At 48.1% G+C, this 23,061-nt stretch overlaps 1 protein-coding gene across 1 annotated transcript in view; it reads right to left on the bottom strand.

Moving 5' to 3' along the window:
* Positions 1-23,061, bottom strand: part of LOC149358457 (uncharacterized) — a 136,767-nt gene that overhangs the window by 37,961 nt on the left and 75,745 nt on the right. The window contains exons 2-6 of the mRNA XM_089570523.1: positions 13,758-13,910; positions 12,616-12,712; positions 8,844-8,968; positions 1,427-1,594; positions 68-235 (exon numbers count right to left, since the gene is read on the bottom strand). Coding sequence (XP_089426649.1) covers positions 68-235; positions 1,427-1,594; positions 8,844-8,968; positions 12,616-12,712; positions 13,758-13,910 — 711 coding nt within the window. The remainder of the gene's footprint in view (positions 1-67; positions 236-1,426; positions 1,595-8,843; positions 8,969-12,615; positions 12,713-13,757; positions 13,911-23,061) is intronic.

The raw sequence follows: 23,061 nt of genomic DNA on the forward strand, positions 1-23,061 counted from the left end.
TAACCCCCAAACTCAGTTAGGTAATGAAATGTATATTATGGTGTAAATGTGAAGGGAAAGTACGGACCTTCCTCTGAAGCACGTTGATTTTGCGATCCTTGATGTCCATGTGGTCTCGGATCTCCTGCAGCTCCTGGCTAAGATGGTTGCGCTCCTGCGTCGCTGTGAGCGCCTGCTGCGTTTTTTTCTCGATCAACTTGTTCTTCTCTTCCAGCCGCTGCCGCAGTTCTTCTACCTGCAGGGGGCGTTGCAACCACACCGACCACTGCACTGGATGCGCAGGAACTGGGTGCGAAGGCTGGCAAATTTAGTATTCAGCAACACTGAGATTCTGCAACATTGTTGACATTTGGAGCCGAAGAAAAGCAGTTTTCCTCACTTCCCGGAAATAACTGAGGCACTTGCTAGATATAGATACCAAGAAACTTTTTCGCAGTTGAACTGACCCAGATTACCAAATATAATCAGGTAAGCTGACCCTACACGTCCCGTGCTTTAAGTTCGAAATTTGTTTTGAAAATGAGCTGGCCTACTTCTCTCGTAGATGCTGAGTTTGATTACAGAGCAGTTGGGTAACTGGCGACAAATAACTAAAATCATGGAAAGAGGTTCGAATTATTCCACGCACGCCATGTAGACACTTTCCCTAAGCGCGTACGCGAAAATCATGGCCTTGTGGGTCATGTCTAGAGTTTCTAAGAGCTGTAATATTCATGCGATGGTTTCTTCACTGCAATTACTTGGATGCTGTCTTAAGCATAGAGAAGGCTCTATAACTTTAGCGGTTGATGGGGTCGTTGAAGTCATCACAAAAAAAAAAAAATAGAGTATTTTTGAGCCCTATAAACGACCGGTGAAAAGACATCATACAGCCTTTGCATGTAACCTAGACACACAAACACCGTCGCAACAGACATTGCAACCCACGCGTCGCAGAGGATTTAGTGACAGCATTATTTTGTCTTCATTTTACGCAACAGGTCACTGGAGGAATATAAGAAGAACGGTAGAAAAAAAATTGCAGAGAACCGTGGGTTAGCGATTTCCAAAATTAAGTTCCTTTTTCCTTGTCCGTCTGTCATCAACTGCGTTGTTTTTTGAGTTGTGCCACATGAGGAAGTCTTTCCAAACCTCATTCTCGAAAGCAAGCTATGATGAAATGAAAAAAGCGATAGAACGTTAATGTTGGGAGCACTTGTCCTTCATAAGAGCTGCGTTTGAACATCGCGCAGGAGGCAAATTTTTTCCGCTTTAGAAGAAAAACATTAGCAAATGTACACAAAAACCTTTCCAAGCCAAATGGACCCTCTACTGTCCAGCATCAACAATCGTCATTTCGGCCAACGTTTCTATCTTCTAGTGAACCTCACACATTAATGAGAAGAGTAGTGACAACGAAAGGAGAGGGAAGAAAAAAAGCACTGACGTCTGCCTGGAGCATGTTGTAGTGCTCCTCCTTGGCGCACAGAGACTCCTTGAGCACGGCGATGTGGCGCTGGTAGTCGTGGTGCTGCTCCTCCAGCGTCTTCATCTTGGCACCCATGGCCAGCAGCTCCTGGTCGCGCTTGTTCAGCTCGATCCGGAGCTCGTCCAGCTGCGGCCGAACGCCCCACCATCAATCAGCCACCGCTGCTAGGCTCGTGAGCGCGTCGCTAATCGAAAGCACACTGGGCGTGCTCTAAATCAAGCTTGGAGACGATGTCGTGCGAAGCTCTGCGAACAGCCTCTTTGCTCGAAATTTTCTCTACAACACTGAGCGCTCAATTGTAGAGAAGCTGACTTGAAGGATTTTCTTTCCTTTCCACTCGAGTAACAAAGTTTTGTTCATTATGGGCGCTCAGTGTGATAAAACTGTTGAACTGCAATCTGTTGGTTCCCGTGCACTAACCAGTGCAAGGAGCAATGTGCGATAGCGAAATTTCCCGGAGTAGAGTGCGTTTACTTCTAAATAAAACATGGAAGTTTTGAAGTACTTGAGTCTTTTGTTTCCGCTGCACAAGACAAACAGCATCTGAAGAAGGCATCAATGAAATGACTGCTCAAAATTACCCCATTTCTTGAACAGACACATTAATGAACAAGCAATATCACGTAATACGTGGGTCAAATAACCTAAACTTGCAAGCCATCTTCATGAGAAAACAAGACGGTGCCATCGCAGCAGTAATGCGCTTTGCGAAAAAGCCTACTGTCGGAATTTCTCATATCGTTTATTACACTTTCCAATGAGCTCACTTCCAGGATAAGGTTGAATTGGTTAATTAGTTTTGTGAATTTTAGCAGTGATAAATAAACCAGAATAATTTCGCTTGGGCACCAGCAGCAACTCTTCGAGAGAGCACGAGCAGCAAACACAGCCAGTGGTGCGCCGGACTAGGGACCCCAACCACATCAATCTCCATCAAAAACTGTCAAACATTTTCATCAGCCCCACCTACCGGGACACATTTTGATAACTGGTGCCGACAAGCAGCTTCCTTCTTTCTTTCTTTCTTTCTTTCTTTCTTTCTTTCTTTCTTTCTTTCTTTCTTTCTTTCTTTCTTTCTTTCTTTCTTTCTTTCTTTCTTTCTTTCTTTCTTTCTTTCTTTCTTTCTTTCTTTCTTTCTTTCTTTCTTTCTTTCTTTCTTTCTTTCTTTCTTTCTTTCTTTCTTTCTTTCTCTCTTTCGTTCTTTCTTTCTTTCTTTCCTTCTTTCTTTCTTCCTTTCTTTCTTTCTCTTCTTTTCTTTCTTTCTTTGTTTCTCTCTTACTTTCTTTCCTTCCTTCCTTCCTTTCTTCCTTCCTTCCTTTCCTTCTTTCTTTCTTTCTTTCTTTCTCTTTCTCACCAACTTTTTTAATAGGCTCATCCGTCTCCGTTTAATTGGCATCGTCTCTCACGGCTATTCTTAGATCATGAGCTGAGATCAGAGCCTAGAAAGGAAAGATTTGGCTGCAGTCGCCGCTTTATGGGATAGAACCTAGTCCCGTTGTCTAGTAGGTGCATCGCCATTTAAATACCGTCGGCGCCCAGTACCTCTAACCATCCCAGTACCCATCTTACATTTGGTGGAGGTGCTGGGTACCAAGCACCTCCACCAAATGTAAGATGGGTACTGGGATGGTTAGTGGTACTGGGCGCCGACGGTCCGTAGACAAAGATGTCGAGCACTGAGAGCACACACACAAAGCGATGGCAATGCTGCTCAATACAACGGTCAGAAGTTCGTACTGATCCCAGTACCTCTCATGACTTGCAATAGGCATATTTTGCTATTATCTTCGCCTATGGCTTTGTACGCGACCACATATTTACTCTGTTGCATATATTACCGCAGAAATAAAAGGCACAAGCCCATGGCCGAGCTTGCTAGAGGCGCAAGCAAGGCAAGGTTGACGCATACTCACCGATCTGCTTGTTCTTGCACGTGCTCACTCACAAACCACTACTTACCGACTACGAAGCGAGGCCAGCATGACGTGACCGCAAGAGTGAAGTCAGTGTAAAAGGACGGACACAACGTGTGCGCTGAATGAAACATGGGGCAGTACCTTCTAATAATTCACCTCGTTTTGTTTCATTGAGTCCTCTCTGCCATTGGTGGCTGCTCCCGGCGACGTAGGTCATGGGAGAAGGCGACACGGCGGTAATGACAGAAACAGGCCCATGATGTTTGCTTGCATAAACGCATCTCGCGCTCTTGTCAAAATGGCGGAATGGCGGACCGACACCGAGGCCGACTAACAAAGGCTCTCGGTACATGTGATTCAGTTGTGATGTATTTTTCTTGTTGAGATATGTGTTATGTACACTGCTCACAATTCGTTACCTAGTCTCCTTTGCGTTTTAGGTCACTCGCCACCTTTCCTTTATTAATGTCAAATAAAACTTTTTCTAGCAGCACGACTGAGCGCTTGATGTGCCTGGAAATCTTCATCGGCGCTAATCGTGCCCCGGAAAGGAAGCTATGCAATCCTTGTGGGTCGAGTTGGCACAGCTTGGTACGTGTGAGTCGACTTGACTGAATGCGGACCGTTTTTCTTTTTTGTTTAGCTTAACGGAATTAGTCGCTCTATTCTTTATATTATTCTTCACATTATGCATACTGTTGTGCCTACCCTTATAAAAATGGTCTATAGACTTCTTATAGACTCTATCTCTTTCGTATAGATATTTCTTTTGTCTATTCATGATCTATACACTGTCTATAGAAGTGTATGGCCATAAATCTAAAGATTGTCTACAGACTGTCTACAAAATTTTTATTGCCTATAGACTGTTCTCTAGGATTTGTCTATAGAAAGCCTACAGACTTTATAGGCAAAAGTATGTGAACAGTCTATGCTGTCTAAACATTTTCTGTAAGGGTATTCTTTGTATGTAATATTGTGCATAATTCGCATAGCTATTCTCTATGTGTTAATCACACTCGTCTGTACACTTTAAAGTTTGTAACTCTTTCTTGGAATTAATAAACTTTGATTTAATCTGATGTGCCTTACTACGGGCTCCAGTGTCTCCCTCAGTGTCACTATATGTGATCTCGCGCTATGGACCTGGCAAGCTTCTCCGCCGCCAAGCACGATACTCACCGCGACGTCATCGTTGCCGGCGACCAGCTGTGGCGTGTGCGCATTGAGTTCGGCTCGCGTCAGGCGGGCTGTCTGCTCGAGCTCTTTCTCGAGCAGCTCGACTTCGCTTTCCAGGATGTTGATCCGAGCATCCTGACCAGCACATTGAACAGCGCATGCGGGGAGCGGGTGGGCGCTACGGCAGGCGGCAACAGAAACGACAAAGAGAAACGAAACAAGGAGGGACAAAGCAAACAACAAAAGAAAAACAAACAAGGGAAACAAACACACAAGGGCGAGTTCGAAGGCGGCAGCTACAGCAGCAGCAACAGCAGCAGCAAGCCGGTGGGCAGGATTTCCGACGCATTAATTGAGATCCTGCTCTAGATATGCCCAATTTCAAGCCGCCTGAACGGAGCAGAGATCGTAGCTATCCTTACTTCCGTGACAGGTTTGAGGGAATACCGTGAAGCTTATTTTTCACCCGGGAAAGTAATTCGGAGACATGGACAACTATTAATTAAAAAAAAAATGACACTGTGATCGATGAATGAATTAACCTTTCTAGTTCTCCTGAGTATATGACCACGTTACGTTCACAACTCAGGCGACCATACTACGGCTTCTATCTTGTTGGAACGAATCAGAATAGTTGTAATGGCTAGAATACCTTCTTATGGAGAGCCGTGTAGTGAGTGCTGGGTTAACGTTTTCAGCTTTGGGATTTGCACACAGTTAAAAGCTGTACTTAATGCTACCATAAATTGCAGTAAATGGAATTTTCATTGGTTCGTTCTCTGAACAGAAAGCCTAAGCACTCCCTTGTCATACACATGAGCTCACCGCGTCTGCTCTACTTTTGGCCGAATCACTGAACGTATGCATCTAGCCAAGGTTTGATATGGGAGTTCGTCGCGTGCTCATACTCGGCATATCTACCTTGCCTGCGTGTTTCTGACAGCTCGTACAATGTCATTAACAGCGCATGTGATACAGCCTACAATTATGCTGCTGTAAATAGCTACAAAACAATAGATAAAACACTCGCAACCAACAGCAAACAAAATAATTCAGTGCAAATAAAGGCAACGCGAAGGCTAAGCCAGAATATGAAGATCTCCAAATGCATTTGCCAATTCACTAAACAAATAAAAAAGACTTTAAACCAAACGTCGCGACCTAGAAACTTCAGGGAAATTAATTTTACCGAAGTATCCTCTGATGCCGTCATCTGCTGCATTTCATCAGCCTCAAGGCCAAGCATTTTAGCACAATATATTTAATATTGCTGTCACACTAGCACTTTCGATCACGGTCGAACTCGATGCATATCCGACTTTGCTACAAGACTAATTCGACCACCTTCGGCCCCAATCCGGTTCCTGAAGCGTGTTCGAGCTTTTGATCTGAATTGAGGGCTGCTATCGTCGTGCTCAGGAAAGAAAACGCAAAGTAAAAATGAAACGTAAAGGAAGATGTTATATGAAAGCTCTGGAATTTTATATTAGTCTTCACTTTGTCTAGCGGGCTTGATTTTCAATGTTGTTTAAACGTCACAGGCCTATCTGGGAATTACTTAGCAGTAGCAGAACCCATGTCCACGGGACGATTATATAGTCTTTCGTGTGCGTTTGTGATGAAACCCGCTGTAGCTTCGTCACAGACACGGAATTTTCGATTGGATGTGTTTAAGTTTACTTTTACCTCATAACGAAACCATTCGTTTGCCATAATTTGTGCAACTAAGAGTGCAAGCAGCGCTTACTGGCATTTAGCAAGCCAACTGGTCGATCGGGATCGATTCGTGACAACTAGTAGCGTTACATGTGTGGGATATACAGATATCCCTCGCCGCCCCGCGCTGAGTCACGCGACGAAGCGCCCGCCGCCGGGCATGGGGAGAGGGGGGCACGCGGCCACTCTCCTCACCCTCAGCTCGGACGTGACGTCACGCCTACGCTCTGGCGTCTTAGGAACGGGGTGAACGACCCCTCTTGGTTGCAACCGGTTGCTCAAGGGGGTGCAATGTCGTAGGGGTTTAAGGAGAGCTCACGCGGGAACAAAGGCTGTCTAGTCTCTCCTCTCGCCGCGGTGACTGCCCGATTGCCCCGCCGACCCCGTCTCCTGCCCGCGCCCTCCCGGATTATCCAACGCCAGTCGACGACGACTTGGTAAGCTGCTGAACCATCTATTATCGGATAGAACATTCTTCCGCAGTGTGCTTTGCCTTGCGCTAGGTAAATAAACGGTTTCCTAGCGTACTCTGTTCGTTGCCTACTTCGTCCGAACCCGCCGTGGCTGTGACTTTGCGCCACGGGTTGGGGACACGAGAACGCCCGCGCATAGCTGGCACGGAAGCGCGCCTTCCCGGCCGGCTGCTCGCGGGTGACCCCATACATGACGGAAGCCAAAGCACTACGCATGAATACCCTTGAAAGCGTCGCCACAGATAGCATAAGATGGTTCTCGCACAGCTTCCGCCCTTGCCGGTCGAGCACGTTCCTACGTGGCACTCGCGGTAATACAGGAGGTGCTACGTCGGCCGCTGTGGAAGAGGGTGGCGCTGGTGAACACTCTAAAGGTTCGGTCGATTGCATATAAATACCCCCGAAAGCAGAAGATTGGACAGCCGTAGCCGTAGCTCATTTGGTAGAGCACCGGATACGAAATTCTGAGGTCATGAATTCGGATGCCAACGGCAGCATTTGGTTGTTTTTCTTCTGCTTTCTAATCAGTTATCTTTAAAAAAAAATAATTACTGTATTCATAGCTCACTGATGAACAGAAAAAAAAAAACAACATCCTCTATTCTGCTTGGTTTCTGTGACTGTTGGCTTCCGTCATGTGTGTCATAACGAGCCCTTCTTTCCCCCCTCCTCTTTTGTCCATCTAGCAGCGCTGCACGTCGAGCCAGATCAGAGTCGATCGAGATCGGCATTGCCCGTGCGACAGCAGCATTAATTCTGCGACTACGCGTGGCAGAGGGAGAGGATGGGATGATCTACATACCTTCGTGTCCAGGATGGCCTCCATCATGGCAATGTGGTTTCCGTACGTTGCGCGAAGCTCGTCTGAGAAGGAACGCCCTCGCCGGGCAGGGCTGGCGGACCCGTCGCCTGCCGTACGCCCGGTACCGGCGTCGCACAGAGCTCCTCCGCACTCCATCGTACACTGCTCCGCCAGATCGCCGAACCAACGTCTCTCATTAATTACTCATCGAAGCCTTACACACTGTTTATCCGAGGTGAGAGCGCGCTGTTATGCGCCAGAGTAAAAAGTAATACTTACGTTACCGACGTATGACTGACGTAGCGCACATTGGTGCTTTTCGTCATGCCAAGACAAGCAGAACAGTGAGATGACTCCAATATAATTTGTTCCAACACGCACATGGCCGCGATGTCAAGGGGCCGAAGGGTGCCTACTTTTCCCCAAAGCCAATTTCTGGCTCGCGTAATTACGGTGCATGTGAATGCGATCGTAACGCTGAGTTTAAAACGCTTCATGCACTCGCGAGACACGTGACTAAACGTTTACTCCCTACAGCATTTAGTGCAGGACTTGGAGCATTGTTGTAGGTTGTTTTTGTGGCTATATATATATATATATCAACAAAAACCATTGACATACCGTCACTGCATATCGTTACTATTAGAGAGTTATAGCATAACGCGATCCACGGTCCACTACCGTGATCCGCTTCCCCGAGGCGTCACTGCGCGTGCGCAGAACGCCCTGAGGGCACCAGGTGGCGCCGCTTGCCCGTCAGCTGCGTGCTCGCCTTCCGCGTCGGGACCAATCAGCGCGTACGCAGTGGTGGCCCGCGGAAGGCGATCACGTTAGCCCATCGGGGATCGCGCTATGCTATAACTCTCTACCGTCGCTCCTGCTGCGTGCTGCATATGTATTAATACACCGCGCATGCGCGTAGAATGCAGGGCAGCATAGGTACTTCGCACGGCAATCCGGTAGCAGTATAGTAAAACGTGCTTGTAGAGTGCGCAGCCAAAAGCATGTCCCCTAATTTACTACAACTGTCCTGTGCCCTGAAACATGATCGCGCAAACGCATCTGTCGTTTAGACGTGTTGGTTCACTCTGGCGATTCAGATACAGCGCTGTGCTAAAGCACGATGCTGGTTATGGGCTTCTGTATTTATCAACGACTTTTTAAGCGCTACAATACTGTCGATCGGCGATGATGGACCCTCCTGAAGCGTCCATCGAGTTGTACTGTAGAGGTGGTACCGGAGAAGAAGAGACTCCTTATGCGACGCGTTATGAGCAAGGATCGTGTACCTTGCCAATGTCTCGGTCTCTGGTGTCCAACATGGTCTCCAGGTGCCTCGCACGTGCTTCCGATTCAATGAGGCGGCTCTTGAGTCGCTCCATCTCCATACGCTGTTCATCCAGCATCTGGCCCCCTGCGAGGCAGAGCCACGAACGGCTTGGTTTCGTCTCTTCCCATCACTACATCATCCGGCAACTAGAGAGCTTCCGGTACGTCATCAGATGCTGTGTTCTGCCCAAACGCGCCAATAAAAAACTTAGAGGTCAACGCGCTTGGCTAATCGGCAAAGCCTTTTAGACACATTCAAGAAAGTAGTCTACGACGAAACTTCGAATTTTGTGTAGTGCCGTACAAACTAAGCGCTAATGACGATAGCTATAAATTTCTACAGTTTTTTCACACTTAACATGCAAGCAAGGAGATTTGGGCCGACTAACCTTGTCTAGTGATTACAGAAAACAAAATGGCTTTCCATCTTCAACGTTGTACAACCCTGAAATTTTCTTCTCGGAAGATGTCTTTTCCTAATGAGGTCGCAGCCAACAGCTATATGCACTGCGGCCTTTACAACCTTTGCAGAGCTAACTTACGAAGCTTCGGCCTGCTTACAGCGCAGTCCAAACATCACCATCTGCCATGACAGTCGTGAAAAATATGGCGACGTGGTTTCTGTAAGACGGCGTAGTCTAAGCGGGGAATTCAATTTCTCTGCTGTCTGAAATAAAATGTAAGGAAGTGGCGTCTGATGACCGACTTAAAATTTTGGATTCAGCACTGATGCCTTTATTGTCACTACAGCAATACATCCAATGACAGCCACGTACACAAGGAAAAACAGGTATTGCACAAAAGTACAAGCTCGTCACTAGCAAAATCAAGTCTTGAGATCAACACAACGGCGATCAGAGGAAAAGAAATTTGCAGACGCACTCTCTGACAAGCCGCGTTTGAATTCACCTATACCGTGTCAACTAATCACGTTTTCTTTTATGTACTTCTTTGACTAGATCGAGTTTGACTTCACTGAATAATTTCGTACGTGGGTGAAAAAGTTTTGTCGGAAATTCTACAGGCAGGTTTTCTTGGGTACCTCCATCCAAGAGCAATGATATGTGAAATTCGAAAATATGTGAGGCAAACTCAACTTGGGAACAATTGATACACTTAACATAGCGCGTACCGCGACCGCTACCGCTTACTGCGTACCGCGGCCCGCCACTGCGCATGCGCTGATTGGTCCCGACGCGCAAGGCATGCACGCTGTTGACGGGAACGTGGCGCCATCTGGCGCCCTCAGGGTGATCTGCGCATGCGCATTGACGGCGCAGACTCCCAGCACTCCGGTTACGGTAACGGTATCACGACACATGGTATATTAAAGGTGTCTATTCTCTAGTGTTTGAACTACGTTCATTTTTTGTTCATGCACGTGAATGTCCGTTTTTCCGTCTAGTAGAAATGGGTAGAGCACATGTTTAAAATAAGCGTGCAATGCCAATGCGTCAAGCATAAATACGCTCGTGATATCATGCAGCCTCTCGGTAGCTTATTCTAGGTATCAGGTAAAGTAGTGTTTTGATTCGGTGGGTATTACTACAGTATTCCGACATAGTTTTCTGCCCCCACATTAGACCAGTTAATATTAAAGAATAAAATGTCAAGAACTGTGTCTGATATGAGTTCATCAATCGGGTATTTTCGGCAGCCTTACGCCGTGCAGGTTCTATTACTACTATTACTAGGCCGCCGCGGTGGCTCAGTGGCTATGGTGCTCGGCTGCTGGCCCGAAAGACGCGGGTTCGATCCCGGTCGCGGCGGCTGAATTTCTTTGCAGGAGAAATTCGAGGCCCGTGTACTGTGCGATGTCAGTGCACGTTAAAGAACCCCAGGTGGTCGAAATTTCCGGAGCCCTCCACTACGGCGTCTTTCATAGCCTCAGTCGCTTTGGGACGTTAAACCCCATAAACCAAACCTAGATGAAAGTAAAAAAGCTGGCGAGGGATTCACATCACTACTGTTTTGATGTATTATTACAATATCCATGGGGGAGTTAATCACTGGAAACGAACAGGTTCAATATAGGTACTCCTACGAGATCACGACACACGCGGACTATCATCCCCAGAGCATGCTGGCAGCGAATCCTGAAAATAATCGGTAGATGAACGGCTTCTGCCTGGATCCTGCATATCCTGGCAGTGCAACATGTTTCAATACGGGGATACAAATAGTACGACACAGGCAGCGCTAAATCGGACAGGTGCTGATGGTAGTCAGCAACAACTTATCTGCAATGGTTACAGCTGGTTCAAAACGAAAATGCCTTGCACAGTATACATGTCAGAAAAGGGTTGGCAGCCTGCGATATGTTTTCAGTAATTACTTTGTTTCAGCTTGCCGCGAAATTCCCCCATGCAGACTTTCAAAGTTGAATACCTTGTAAATTAAACTTTCTTGATATGTTATGAGCCGTGACTTCGTCACACCCTGTGAATAGCGGCCTCTGGAGATCACTATGTCTGATTATACGAGTTACAAAAGGGCAGATTGTGATCTAGATTGTATACGTCTGGCTTATGAGTTCATCAGAACCCGCCAGTGGCTGTATTAGAACACTCAGTTGGCAGACCGCGGCAAAAGAGCTCGAAAAAGCTCATTTGAGCTTTGGATAGTGAATACTGGAACTTGCCGGCGCTGTTACCTCAAACGTTCTCTCGACCCTGCATAAAGAGTGCACCCTAAACGCGTACACCTGTAGTGTCATTATAGTTCACCGGCAACATTTTTAGTAGATATCGATTGAGCACGAAATATAAAACGGCAGTGAACTTAGAGAGACCACGAAGAACTGTCATTATAATCGCTGGTAAGCTGACATTGCCTCGTACCTGAACACATTACTTCAAGCTTATTCAGGGGCAATATTAAACTCTCTTCGTCGTCGCCAAGATGCAGACGTCAGTAAAACTATGTCCCAATATTCCAACTGCACATGTTCCAACAGCTACCTGACCAAAATGACCCTGCTGCTCCTTACAGTTGCAACCATGTCTTTACAAACCTTTTTTTTTTTCTTTTCTGCACACCCCAAAGGCAAGTTTTTTTGCCGACTCTGGTGTGCAAGGTAAAGCCCTCATTACAAGCTCACTGAGTGCTAGCTTTTACTTAACAGGCCTGCGAAAAATAAAAAAAAGGACTACTCGCTTCGGCCCTTAGCGCCCTGATTAAACGAAACCCGCAGGAGGCTGAGAAACATGTCGTCGACCGATTAGACGAAATGCCAGGACACAGTGAGGCGCGGCGCTGTGCCATAATCACGTTACATTACGTTATCCGTGATTTTAGGCAGGTTTCTAGCACTCGCAGGAAGAAGGAACGGTTGCCTAGCCAACCTTCGAGGATTTGACCTTTTCGCCATTTCTGCGCCTGCTCGCGTTCCCTCAGCCCGCCGTTCCTCACCCACCTTGGCTCCGCCAAAATATTCCTCTTCCACGTCATTAGGCCGGCATGCGCAGAACGCGTGAAGTGTCACTAATTAGCCAGAAGTCGACAGATCGTTAAGGGCGCTCGAGGAAAAAAAGGCGTGGTTAGCATTCTGTTCGGCCTGGCCCGTTGGACGGAGGCCGAGGGCCGCCGCCCCCTGCGGTAGTGCGGCAAGGAGTCGATCAATCGACAAGCAGGCGCCCGCGTTAAGCGTGTCGTCGCTCGCGATAGCGTGAGACGGCGGCGGCAGCTCCGCGGAGGCGTAGCGCTGCTTATCGCAGGCGAGCTGGAACGCACCGACACCCTTGCTCTGCAGCATCTCCATCAGCTTCTTGATGCTCTCGTCTCGGGATGCGAGCGTCTGCTTTTGGGTCTCTATCCGGAGCTCCAGTTCCTGCAAAGCAAGGCGCATCTTGGTTCACATTCTGGCCCCGAGCTCTGACGCCGACATTGCACACGAGTTGGAACACAACCGTCGAAAAGGAATTACTAACTCTTCAATTTCCGACGTATCGTATGTCATAAAGACTGCAAAAAATGTTCATAGTTTTCATTTATGCTCATACAAGTTTACCAAACCCTGGCAGTATTGCAAAAACAACAGTTTAGATCGTATATAAAAAAAAAAAAAGAACGGGGGGGGGGGGGGGGGGGGGAGCATCAGCTGGCAGAGTTGCGGGAGGCCCGATGCAAAGTTACTAATTTGCAAAAGCTAAGTCTAACGACAAAACAGCCTAAGTTACAGCCGCCGTACTTTGCTGCAAAATCGGCAGGTGACGGAAAAGTTTTTACTATCGCCATCTATATGTAGTGTGAACAAGACGATATGCATGCGCAGTTCTACCGCTCTCAGACGTTCCGAGAATGTCCTATTTGGCGCGTTTTAATTACGCAGTATTATAACTTTTAAAAATAAATCTGCGAGTTTTTTTTTTTGTACTTCTTGTATACTGGAGTCGCTAAAAAAGAAATTCTACAAGTTCATAAAATTTTTTCCATGCATTCATTTCCTCAGCATTCCCGGGTTATTATGAAGGTCTCGTTCGAAAGGCATTGTAAGTGAGTAACTAAGAACAAAGAACAAGCAATGCGAAAAGCTTTGAGTGTAAATTAAAACTAGAATTTAGAGAACTAACGCAAAACAAAGAGCACCGGGTGAAGCCAGAAGGGACTGAATTCACGCAGGAAGATATTTCGCAGTTATTTTGCATAATTGTTAATTGCTCTGGGCATGCCAAAGTCATTGACGGACCGCTTTAAAGGCTTCATTTTTCAATGCGAATTGCTCTCCTTCAATGATTTAAAAAATCAGTGTCGTGAAGAGATCGCACACACTAGCTGGCAAGATTTGCCAATCACATTCAAGCATATTCGTTGATTTGGTCCTAACTTCCAAGTGCGCAAGGGCGTTGAGAAGGGGGGAAGAGGGCGTCGCATACCTTGATGGTCTCCCTGAGCAGGAATATCTCCTTGGCCATGTGCTCTTTCTCGGCGTAGAGGGCGTCCAGGTGCTGACGTAGCTCGGCGTCGGGATTGCGCATGTGCGCCATGCGCAGCTCTTCCTCCAGCTGCCGGATCAGCGATGCCTGCTTCTGCGCACACCGACAGAGAGGGAGAGGAGGGAAGACGGCGTGAGAAGGTTGTCACGTGATTGATTGATTGATTGATTGATTGATTGATTGATTGATTGATTGACTGACTGATTGACCGACCGACCGATTGATTGATTGATTGATTGATTGATTGATTGATTGATTGATTGATTGATTGATTGATTGATTGATTGATTGATTGATTGACCGACCGACTGACTGACTGACTGACTGACTGATTGATTGATTGATTGATTCCATAACTTGCGACCATGATCAAAACAAAACTAGCCCACCTGTTTTTCACGCTGGCACCTAAGAAACGAGCGGAAGAAACAGTGTCATTGTTTAATTCGTTTTCATGTGGGCAGGTCGGTAGAACCTTTGTCAAACACGTTTCCAGCGTTCCAAATTTAGCGAATGCGAGAGGAGCTCTCCAGCTTACATTTCCAACACTTAAGACTTCCTAGGGGAGCTACAGCTTACAAGCCAGCCACTTGGGCTCCTTACTTTCGACAAAGGCTGTGCATATCTTTCCGTACACTTGGAGTGACTTGCTCATAAGCATACATTATGATCTGCGCGAATACAGTTCTGACAGAACCATCCGCGATAGCATTGTTCTGGCGTGAAAAAAATTGTGCTAGGCGTCAGTGCGAACAGGTAGCATACACTGTTACGCATCGCTGCCTCCGCGTGCGGTAATTCAAGTGTCCTCAAATCAAACAGCTACGAAGGCAAGTGCATTTTCACGATTAGATTGTTTATTGACTATTCGAAATCAATTACGTTCGCATACATTCGCAAGGCTCTCCGTTACGTTTTGCGCTTACCTAAAGCGAACTGAAAAGGGCCGTGACCGCATATTATGCCTGGTGCCTTTTGGAATTCCGTCAATATGGCGTCATAAAGATTCATTCATTCATTCATTCATTCATTCATTCATTCATTCATTCATTCATTCATTCATTCATTCATTCATTCATTCATTCATTCATTCATTCATTCATTCATTCGTGAGCACCGGCGTACATATATGATCTCAGCGATAACACTATGAAAGCACAGCACGAACAAAAATGAATCACCAAGGAAAAATGCGGTCGCTTCTGATTTAAAACGTGGACTAGTAATATCGCCGATAAGGCGATAAGGACCCCTTCTTTACTAACATAAACAGGCATAAATGCTGCGAATCGAACACGTGGACGCGTTCATTTCGGCGCGAAGAAGCTGCGCTGCCGGGCATTCCACTGCCTACAAAAATAAAGCCGCAGTCGAGTCAGGCAGAGCCAAAGCCTTGGCGGTGCGCGCGATCACGTCAGTGCGAGATTGGGGCGTGGAGAGCACGTTGGGGAACCACCGTCGCCGGAAATTGCCGTAAAACAAACGGTCGCTCCTTCTCCCCAGTGCGCGGCGGCGCCGATTGAACCACTTCGCCGGCGCACTCACCTAATGGAACGCTGCCACGAAACGCTCGTAACCTGGTCAAGGGACGAAGTGCCCCCGTGCGGCCTTCTCCGACCTCGTGCGCTTTTTTTTTTTTCGCGCCATATGCATTTTCTTTTTTTTTTTTTTGGCAGCGTCATCCGCAGGCAGGCAAAGCTAAGCGCGGCATTTCAACTCTCAGATTTGTCCTTTCCACCTCGTCTGTCGATCGGGGATGGGAAAGAGGCCGGGGAACGTCTCGAGGGAAAGAAGTGACGAGGATGAAGACGATGATGCAAGAACTGCGTGACGAAAGAATCCCATGGTTAATGTGTCTCGTCTGCTCGAAATGGGGTCAAAGACCCATTTCTCCCAAGCCTTTCACACTAGAGAAGCTGATTGCCAGGCAGAGGAACGCTTGTACTCATTTGGTACACGGCGGATCTGGGAATCGAACCCTGAACATCCCGCATACGAGGCGCGTTCTCAAACCACTAGGGCCACCGTCTCAGTTAAGGGGAAGCAGTAGGTCCACTTTGTGGCGTCCAACGAATTCTTGGTCAGTCTCTCATTTACAGCGAGCGTGTGCTGTGCCTCATGGAGATGCTGGAGATGCAAGCTTGGCGGCGTGCACTTGACAGGATGCTACATATGGGGAAATGTTTGAAGTGGTGCGCACTCACAAGGGTCCCACGGACAAGCAAACAAACACAAAAGATTTTCGGCCAGACTGTCGCGAGTCATGTCTCCTTTAAATTCTAAGTGGATCTCCACAGCATTCAACACAAAAGTCACCCTCGAAGGCTAACTCCATGGGTTCTCTTCACAAGCCAAGCACAGTTAGTGCTGGTAAGGGCGCGTTTATAATGCAAAGAGCAAGCTCAGTACAGTCTTTGTCAAAAGTTTAGAGCCCAAGGGGTTTGCTTCTAAGCCTTGTAGTGGGACTCCTGAAGCATTCGTGGCAGCCCTACCCATTGGAGGAGGCAGGACCAGAAATCATCTTACCTTCAGGAAATTTGGAGCGCTGGAGATGCATTACGAACCACACAGTGTGGCTCAGAAGCAAACCCCCTGGACTCCAAACTTTTGACAAAGGGTGTACATGTCGTCGGCCTGCCTTTTTGTCTCAAAACGAGAGGCAGGAAGCGAGGCGAAGGAACGGTCAAAATATTATTGCGACCTCTGCCCCGGCATCAACACCTCGCAAACACGCTCGGTGATTCAACGCACACACGCTGCAAAAACCGCTTTTCTCCGCTCGCACTCCCCCTCCTAAGCGCTTGTTTTCCCAACGGGACGCGTGGTTGTTCCGTCAGGAACGAGAAACAGACGTTCGCGCAGCCAGACCCTCTTTCTCGCATCCAGATAACAAAAACGGGCCGTGTTGTTTCTCCTTCTTTTCTCCCCCCTTTCGTCTTTCTTTTCATCTGTCTATCCGCGCTGCGTCACGTCATTCGCATGCAAAATAAGGAGCAACGGCCCTTTCGAGAGAAGCTCGCCCAAATCCCTGCTTCTTATGCGCCGCTTGAAGGAGGCGGCGGTTCCCAGGGTCCGCGCTGTCTGTATGGCTGCAAGATTTCGCTACAGTGTCGCATGGTCGTGGGTGGTGTACATAGCTGTAGGCGGTGAACAGAATGCCCCCCCCCCCCCCCTCCCCAATCCTTTATGCAAACGAATCGCGAGATCCTCGGCGCTCCCTCGGGCACGCTTAAGTGGTCAATCAGCGGGCTCGGCTGAGGCTGCGTCAAAGCAGACGACAATACTTCTGCTGCGTCTCTGCGCGGAAATTGATCGGCTTCAAGGGCAGTTTCGTTTCAGATCCTTCCCGCACCCTTTATCCCCAAACGCCGATCTTTTCTGTGCTGCGAGAAATAATGCGTATTTATACACTTTGCGCACTCCGCCGGAGTTTTTGTCCTCTCATTTACAAAGGTGAGGTCGGGAAAATAAAAAAACTTCCTTCGAAGTTTTTCCGTGCTTGTGTTTTAGTCGATTAAAAACAGCTCTGCAATTGCACCGAGTTTGAAATTATGGCGCAGAGACCTTAGACATATATGATCTCTCATCACGCTAAACTGCGTAATGCTGCAGTTTTTCTTTTATTCTTCTTCGAGACTATCTGCGTTTCGCTGACACGCCTTCGTCACCACCGTTGACAGACTGTGCGACTTTTAAGGTGCGAATGCTATGAACAAGTTAAGCACCTTTTCTTTGATGGTTTTGGGGATGATGATGGCGTTTTACCGAAGCGTGGCCTTGTGGTAGAGCAGCCGCCTCGCATTCGGGAGGTGCTGGGTTCGATCCCCAGTGCCGCCGGGTACCCACCGGTTTCTTTAATGGGTACAAGATTTCCCCTGGCCTGGTGCTCGCCTTCTTTAGGGTGAGATGCTTCAGAAAAGGCTTTTCTTTGACGCCATTTAACGGCTATACGTTCCTAGGAGTATAATGCTGAATATTTTAAAGCGCACAGAAACAAGAGCGAAATCCGATAGCGAACTGACAGCCGAGCCTGGTAGAATGAAGCACGAAGGGAACAGTATATGATAGAACTTGGAACTTGTCGTCGCTGAGCTGTTTTTTACTACTTCAACTTGCAAACATGATAATTTTAATGCAGAATGCCTACTCGGCCTTCATCACACATTTTCAGAGATTGTGTCCGGATTCTGAGCTCATTCGGTGGTTTGTTGCTGCGCGAAGGTATAGGAACCGCCAAATTGAGTTTTCGGAGCAGCTTTTGGAGCATAAAAATATGAGTAGCGGAGGAACTCTTGAGCAGAAAAATGGGTGCTAGGAGCAGCTATGGATCAGAAATATAATAATTTTGGAGCAGGATATTGCGATTTTGGAGCAGTTAACCTAAGCGTATGAACACAGTTGGCACAGTTAATAGTTAACGAACGGTTAACTAAGTTAAGGCAGAAATTTAAAAACAACACAGTGTTTACGCTAGTTACTTATTAATTACGGTCGGGGTGATGTTTTGCACGAAAAGCAGAGAGGGGGGGGGGGGGGCTGGAGATTAGGTTAGTGAATGAAACAATTCTTATTTTTTATTTAAAAGCTCGGCTCTGCTCAAGCGGGCAGGGCTCTTCAAACATTCTCCTATAAGCTCAATCGATTGCACCTTACCCCGGTTATCTTTAGTAAAAGATGATAATTCTTGACAGCCGCATTTTTTTCAAGGCGGAGTTGTTTATGAAAGCTTCTTTTTTTCTCGTATGTCGTAAGCCTGCGTCATAAAAAAAATTGGCGGGGGCTTAGCTTTGGTTAAGCCTGGTAGGTTGCGAAAGCAAAAGCGCAGCGACTCCAACTGAAGGAACGCAGTGCGCCGCGTCTACAGGTCACGCGTGGCTACCGGCCGCCGCTGCGCGACGACTGAAAGCGTCTTGGAACGCAGTGCGCCGCGTCTACAGCTCACGCGTGGCTACCGGCCGCCGCTGCGCGACGACTCAAAGCGTCTTCGGTATTTTTTTTTATTGCGAAAGCAATACTACTTGCACTTTCACGCCTTTGCCGTGCCGTGGCCGGTGACCACCATCGTGCCGCGGCGGTGACTACCATTGACGTTCATTTGACCTTGATTGCATTAGATTGGATTAGATTAGATTGGATTGGATTACATTACATTGAATTGCATTGGATTGGACTGTATTGGAGTCGATTGGATTGGATTGCATCGGATTGCATTGCAGTGGAGTGGATTGGATTAGATTACATTAGATTACATTACATTACATTTTATTGCATTGGATTGTATTGGAGTGGATTGGATTTGAATGCATTGCATTGGAGTGGATTGGTTTGAATTACATTACATTGGATTGGAGTTGAATGGATTGGACTGCATTGGATTGGATTGCATTGAATTGTAGTGGATTGTATTGGAGTGGATTGCATTGGATTGGATTGGTTTGGATTTGTTTGGATTGGATTGTATAACCGATGCACCACCACAAGTCTAACCACAAGCACCACCACCAGCTACACTACCAGCTGTACCATGGTGTAGGTACAGATATTGCTTTCGCAATCAACGGGCTTAACCAGGCTAAGCCACAGCGAATTTTTTTAAATATTTTGTTTTGATGTTGTTGCGATTGAGAGAAAGAAAAATGGCTGAGGCTTAACTTGGTTAAGCCTGGAGAATGCGAAGCATCATCGTGTCGCGTAATTTGGAGGCGCACAACCACAGCGACGGCGCGAGGTGGGCCCCCGTTTCTCCACTGTTGTGATGTCATCGTGTCACGTGGTGTGACGTCATGTATCACGTGATTTGGCGGCGCACAACCACAGCGACGGCGCGAGGTGGGCCCCCGTTTCTCCACTGACGTGACGCCATCGTGTCACGTGGTGTGACGTCATGTATCACGTGATTTGGAGGCGCACAACCACAGCGACGGCGCGAGGTGGGCCCCCGTTTCTCCACTGTCGTGACGTCATCGTGTCACGTGGTGTGACGTCATGTATCACGTGATTTGGAGGCGCACAACCACAGCGACGGCGCCAGGTGGGCCCCCGTTTCTCTACTGTCGTGACGTCATCGTATCACGTGGTGTGACGTCATGTATCACGTGATTTGGAGGCGCATAACCACGGTGAAGGGCTGAAGTGGTAGCTAAAGTAGTATGCTTCGCATAAAAACAATCTACAGCTGGTATGACGTCCCAGCGGCAGTAGCGCCACAGGTGCGCAGCGCGGCAAACACCACGGCCGCTTGATGCAAGGCACAAAGCGAGGTCTTGATGCAAGGCGCAAAGCAAAGTGCGGCCAGCCACGGCGCGCCGCCGACAATGGGCGAGCAGGTCCTGGCGGAGTTTACAGTCGCGGCCGCTGTTTTCGGTGGGGGCGCCACTGTTCGGGGACAGGTTGCCCGGTTTCCCGGGAGTGGACTCCCGAAGCGCTCCTTGCTTCGTCGTGTTCGAGCGCGTTTGCCTCGTGTAAAACCGCGTTTGCCTTCCATATTCAATGCAAAATAAAAACCACCACTACTACTACCCACGTTCCTCATGTCTGCAGTGCTTTCTTTGGATTTTCTGCTGTGCGCGTGAGTGAGCACGTTTGCCTCGCGTCTGCGGTGCTGGATTTGGACTTTTCGTGTGCGCGTGAATGAATGTTTGCCTCGTGTCTGCCGTGCACGCTTTGGGCTTTTCGTGCATGCGTGTGTGGAGGTCAGTGACGTGTATGGGGCACGATGCCGCTCATCTGCTGTGTGCCACTGTCCGTCACAAGCTCCAGAAAACAGCCAACTGTGAGAAATCACGAGTTTCCCTCTGAACTACAGCGTCGAGAAACGTGGCTGAAAATATCGCTCGCCAAGGACTGTCAGGGAAAGGAAGCAAGTGGGTGCCAAGCGACAGGTCTCTGGTATGTTCTTTGCATTTCACAGAGAATGACTACAAAAAGTAAGGTCAAGGAAGGTTCTTAGTCTGTGAATGGTTCCTTCCTTTCTTGTATGACCATGCAATAAAAGTGTCAAGTACTGTACTTTGTGGTTTTCTCGGCTGGAGGTGGGCTTATGAAGTTCCACAACTTCAGCTATAACGATCGTTTTTCTTTCTTTTTTTATAAATTGCAATAACTTGTGTATATGAGAGCCAAAATTCGACGTGACACGAAGCGGAAATTTACTGCGTGTGACCAGCTGTGCGTGTCCGTCTCTTTCACCGTCTACATGGGGTAGCGAGAAGTGAATAAAAATCAGGGAGCACTTTGACGATCTGAAGTGCGAAGAGGCGAAAGCCTTTAACCGCCTCTGTCGCTGCCCTCTGCTTGGCGACTGTTGAAGATCGTTGGGCGATTCTTGAACGCCTCCGTATGGCATCGCGAGCGCGTTTCGTAGCGGGCGACATTGGAGCGCGCGCGGTCTGCATCCTTCCCCGATCAACGTTCAGAGAGCACCTGAGAGAGCTCTGGGTGATACGACCATTGTGCAAACTTTTGACGTCAGTGCACATGCGCCGTTGTTAAACCACCTGAGGATTGCGCATGCGGCACTGCGCAAGCGCATTGTGCGCGTTTAGTGGGACGTATCATTAACTAATCATCATTACTGTTCGTACATCTACTACTACACCATTAACTATCATTACTGACTTTTCAAGTAACCATTCTTGACAGCTGCCGCGGATGCATGGACGGACGGACACACTGGCGAGTCATGAGCCATAAAAGGCTTCCGCCTTAAAAATAGAATGAAAGCTTCAGGCGCATTAACGCTACATCCTGAGGTAGAGCCGCTGGCCCGGTCGCGCATAGTATATGCGGCCGTTCAGGCATACATTAGAAGGGGGATTCCCACCTGCTGCGGTGATTTGTGGCATAATCGGCGCTTTCAATGACGACTGAAAAATGCAGTCTTTAATGAGGCACTGGAAGCGCACTGTTTACGCCCTCAAACAGTGAGCAACGGGCGCACCGACGCAGCTGTCGCGGCGTTTCCCTGCGAGCAGTTGTCCCTTGGTGCCAGCGCCGGGGGCACCCTAGTTGTCCCCGAGCAGTGGCGCCGCGGCGGGCGTCCGGAAAACTAGGCCCAAGACGCCGTTTCTGTGCGACGTGGCGGGGCGCACCTCGCTTTGCGCTTTGTATCTAGCGGCCGTGCAAACACACACCGTAACTGCAGCCGGGCTATCTGAAGGCGCGAGTTGGTCGCCCATATTCACTCCGCTAAAGGTCAAACGTAACTGCGGCCGGGTCACGCGAAGGCTTGAAAGTGCGAGTAGTATTGCTTTCGCAATAAAAAAAATACATCCGCAGATCTATCCTCAGGGCTGTTCTGGTTCTCTGCTATTTAGTGTAAAAAACGTACCCCATTGGCTTTTATGCTACCTTTAACTGCTCGGTTCGAACGCTGGACAAACTTTAAATTAAACATTTTGCCACGCATGGCAGATCAGATCATCTATATCAATATCTTAATGACGGTATTTTCCAGCATTCAACAGATGAATCACAAAAGCGGCGCCCAAGAATGCTAGAATTGACAGAATTGGTAACTGGTTTTTGAGGAAAGGGAATGGTGCACCTGTGTCGCATCTCGGTGGACACCTGAGCCGCGCTGTAAGGGAAGGAATAAAGGAAGAAGTGAGAGAAGGAAGGAAGAAAGAGGTGCCGTAGTGGAGGGCTCCGGAATTTTTCTGACCACCTGAGGATCTTTAACGTGCACTAACATCGCACAGCACACGGGCGCATTTTGCGTTTCGCCTCCATTGAAACGGAGCCGCCGCGGTCGGGTTCGAGCCCGAGTACTCCAGTACGTGAAACTTAGGAGAAGCCTGAGCCGCCGCCGTGATGGCGCGGTGGTTATGATGCTTGGCTGTTGACCCGAAATACGGGGATTCGATCCCGGCCACGGAGGTCGAATTTCGATGGGGGTGAAATTCTATAGGCACGTGTACTGTGCGATGCCAGTGCTTGTTGAAGAACCCCAAGTGGTCAAAATTTCCGGAACCCTTCACTACGGCGTCCCTCGTAACCTAGGTCGCTTTGGGACGCTCGGTGGAACGCCTTCGCACCGGCTCTGCAGCGCTACTCATGGTGGGACGGGTGAATATTAAGGCGAAAGCCTTTAATGGCTCACACTGTCGTGACCAAGACGTGTTAGCAAATTTGTCCGCGTTTCAGATTGGTCGAAATTGTCGTGACATCACTGCGCGCGAATTTTGACGGGTGTCCACCGAAATATGGAGACAGTTACTGCGCAATTTCCTTTCCTCAAATACAT

Source organism: Amblyomma mixtum, chromosome 2 (assembly GCF_055824585.1).
Source record: "Amblyomma mixtum isolate Tamu chromosome 2, ASM5582458v1, whole genome shotgun sequence".
NCBI lineage: Eukaryota > Metazoa > Arthropoda > Arachnida > Ixodida > Ixodidae > Amblyomma > Amblyomma mixtum.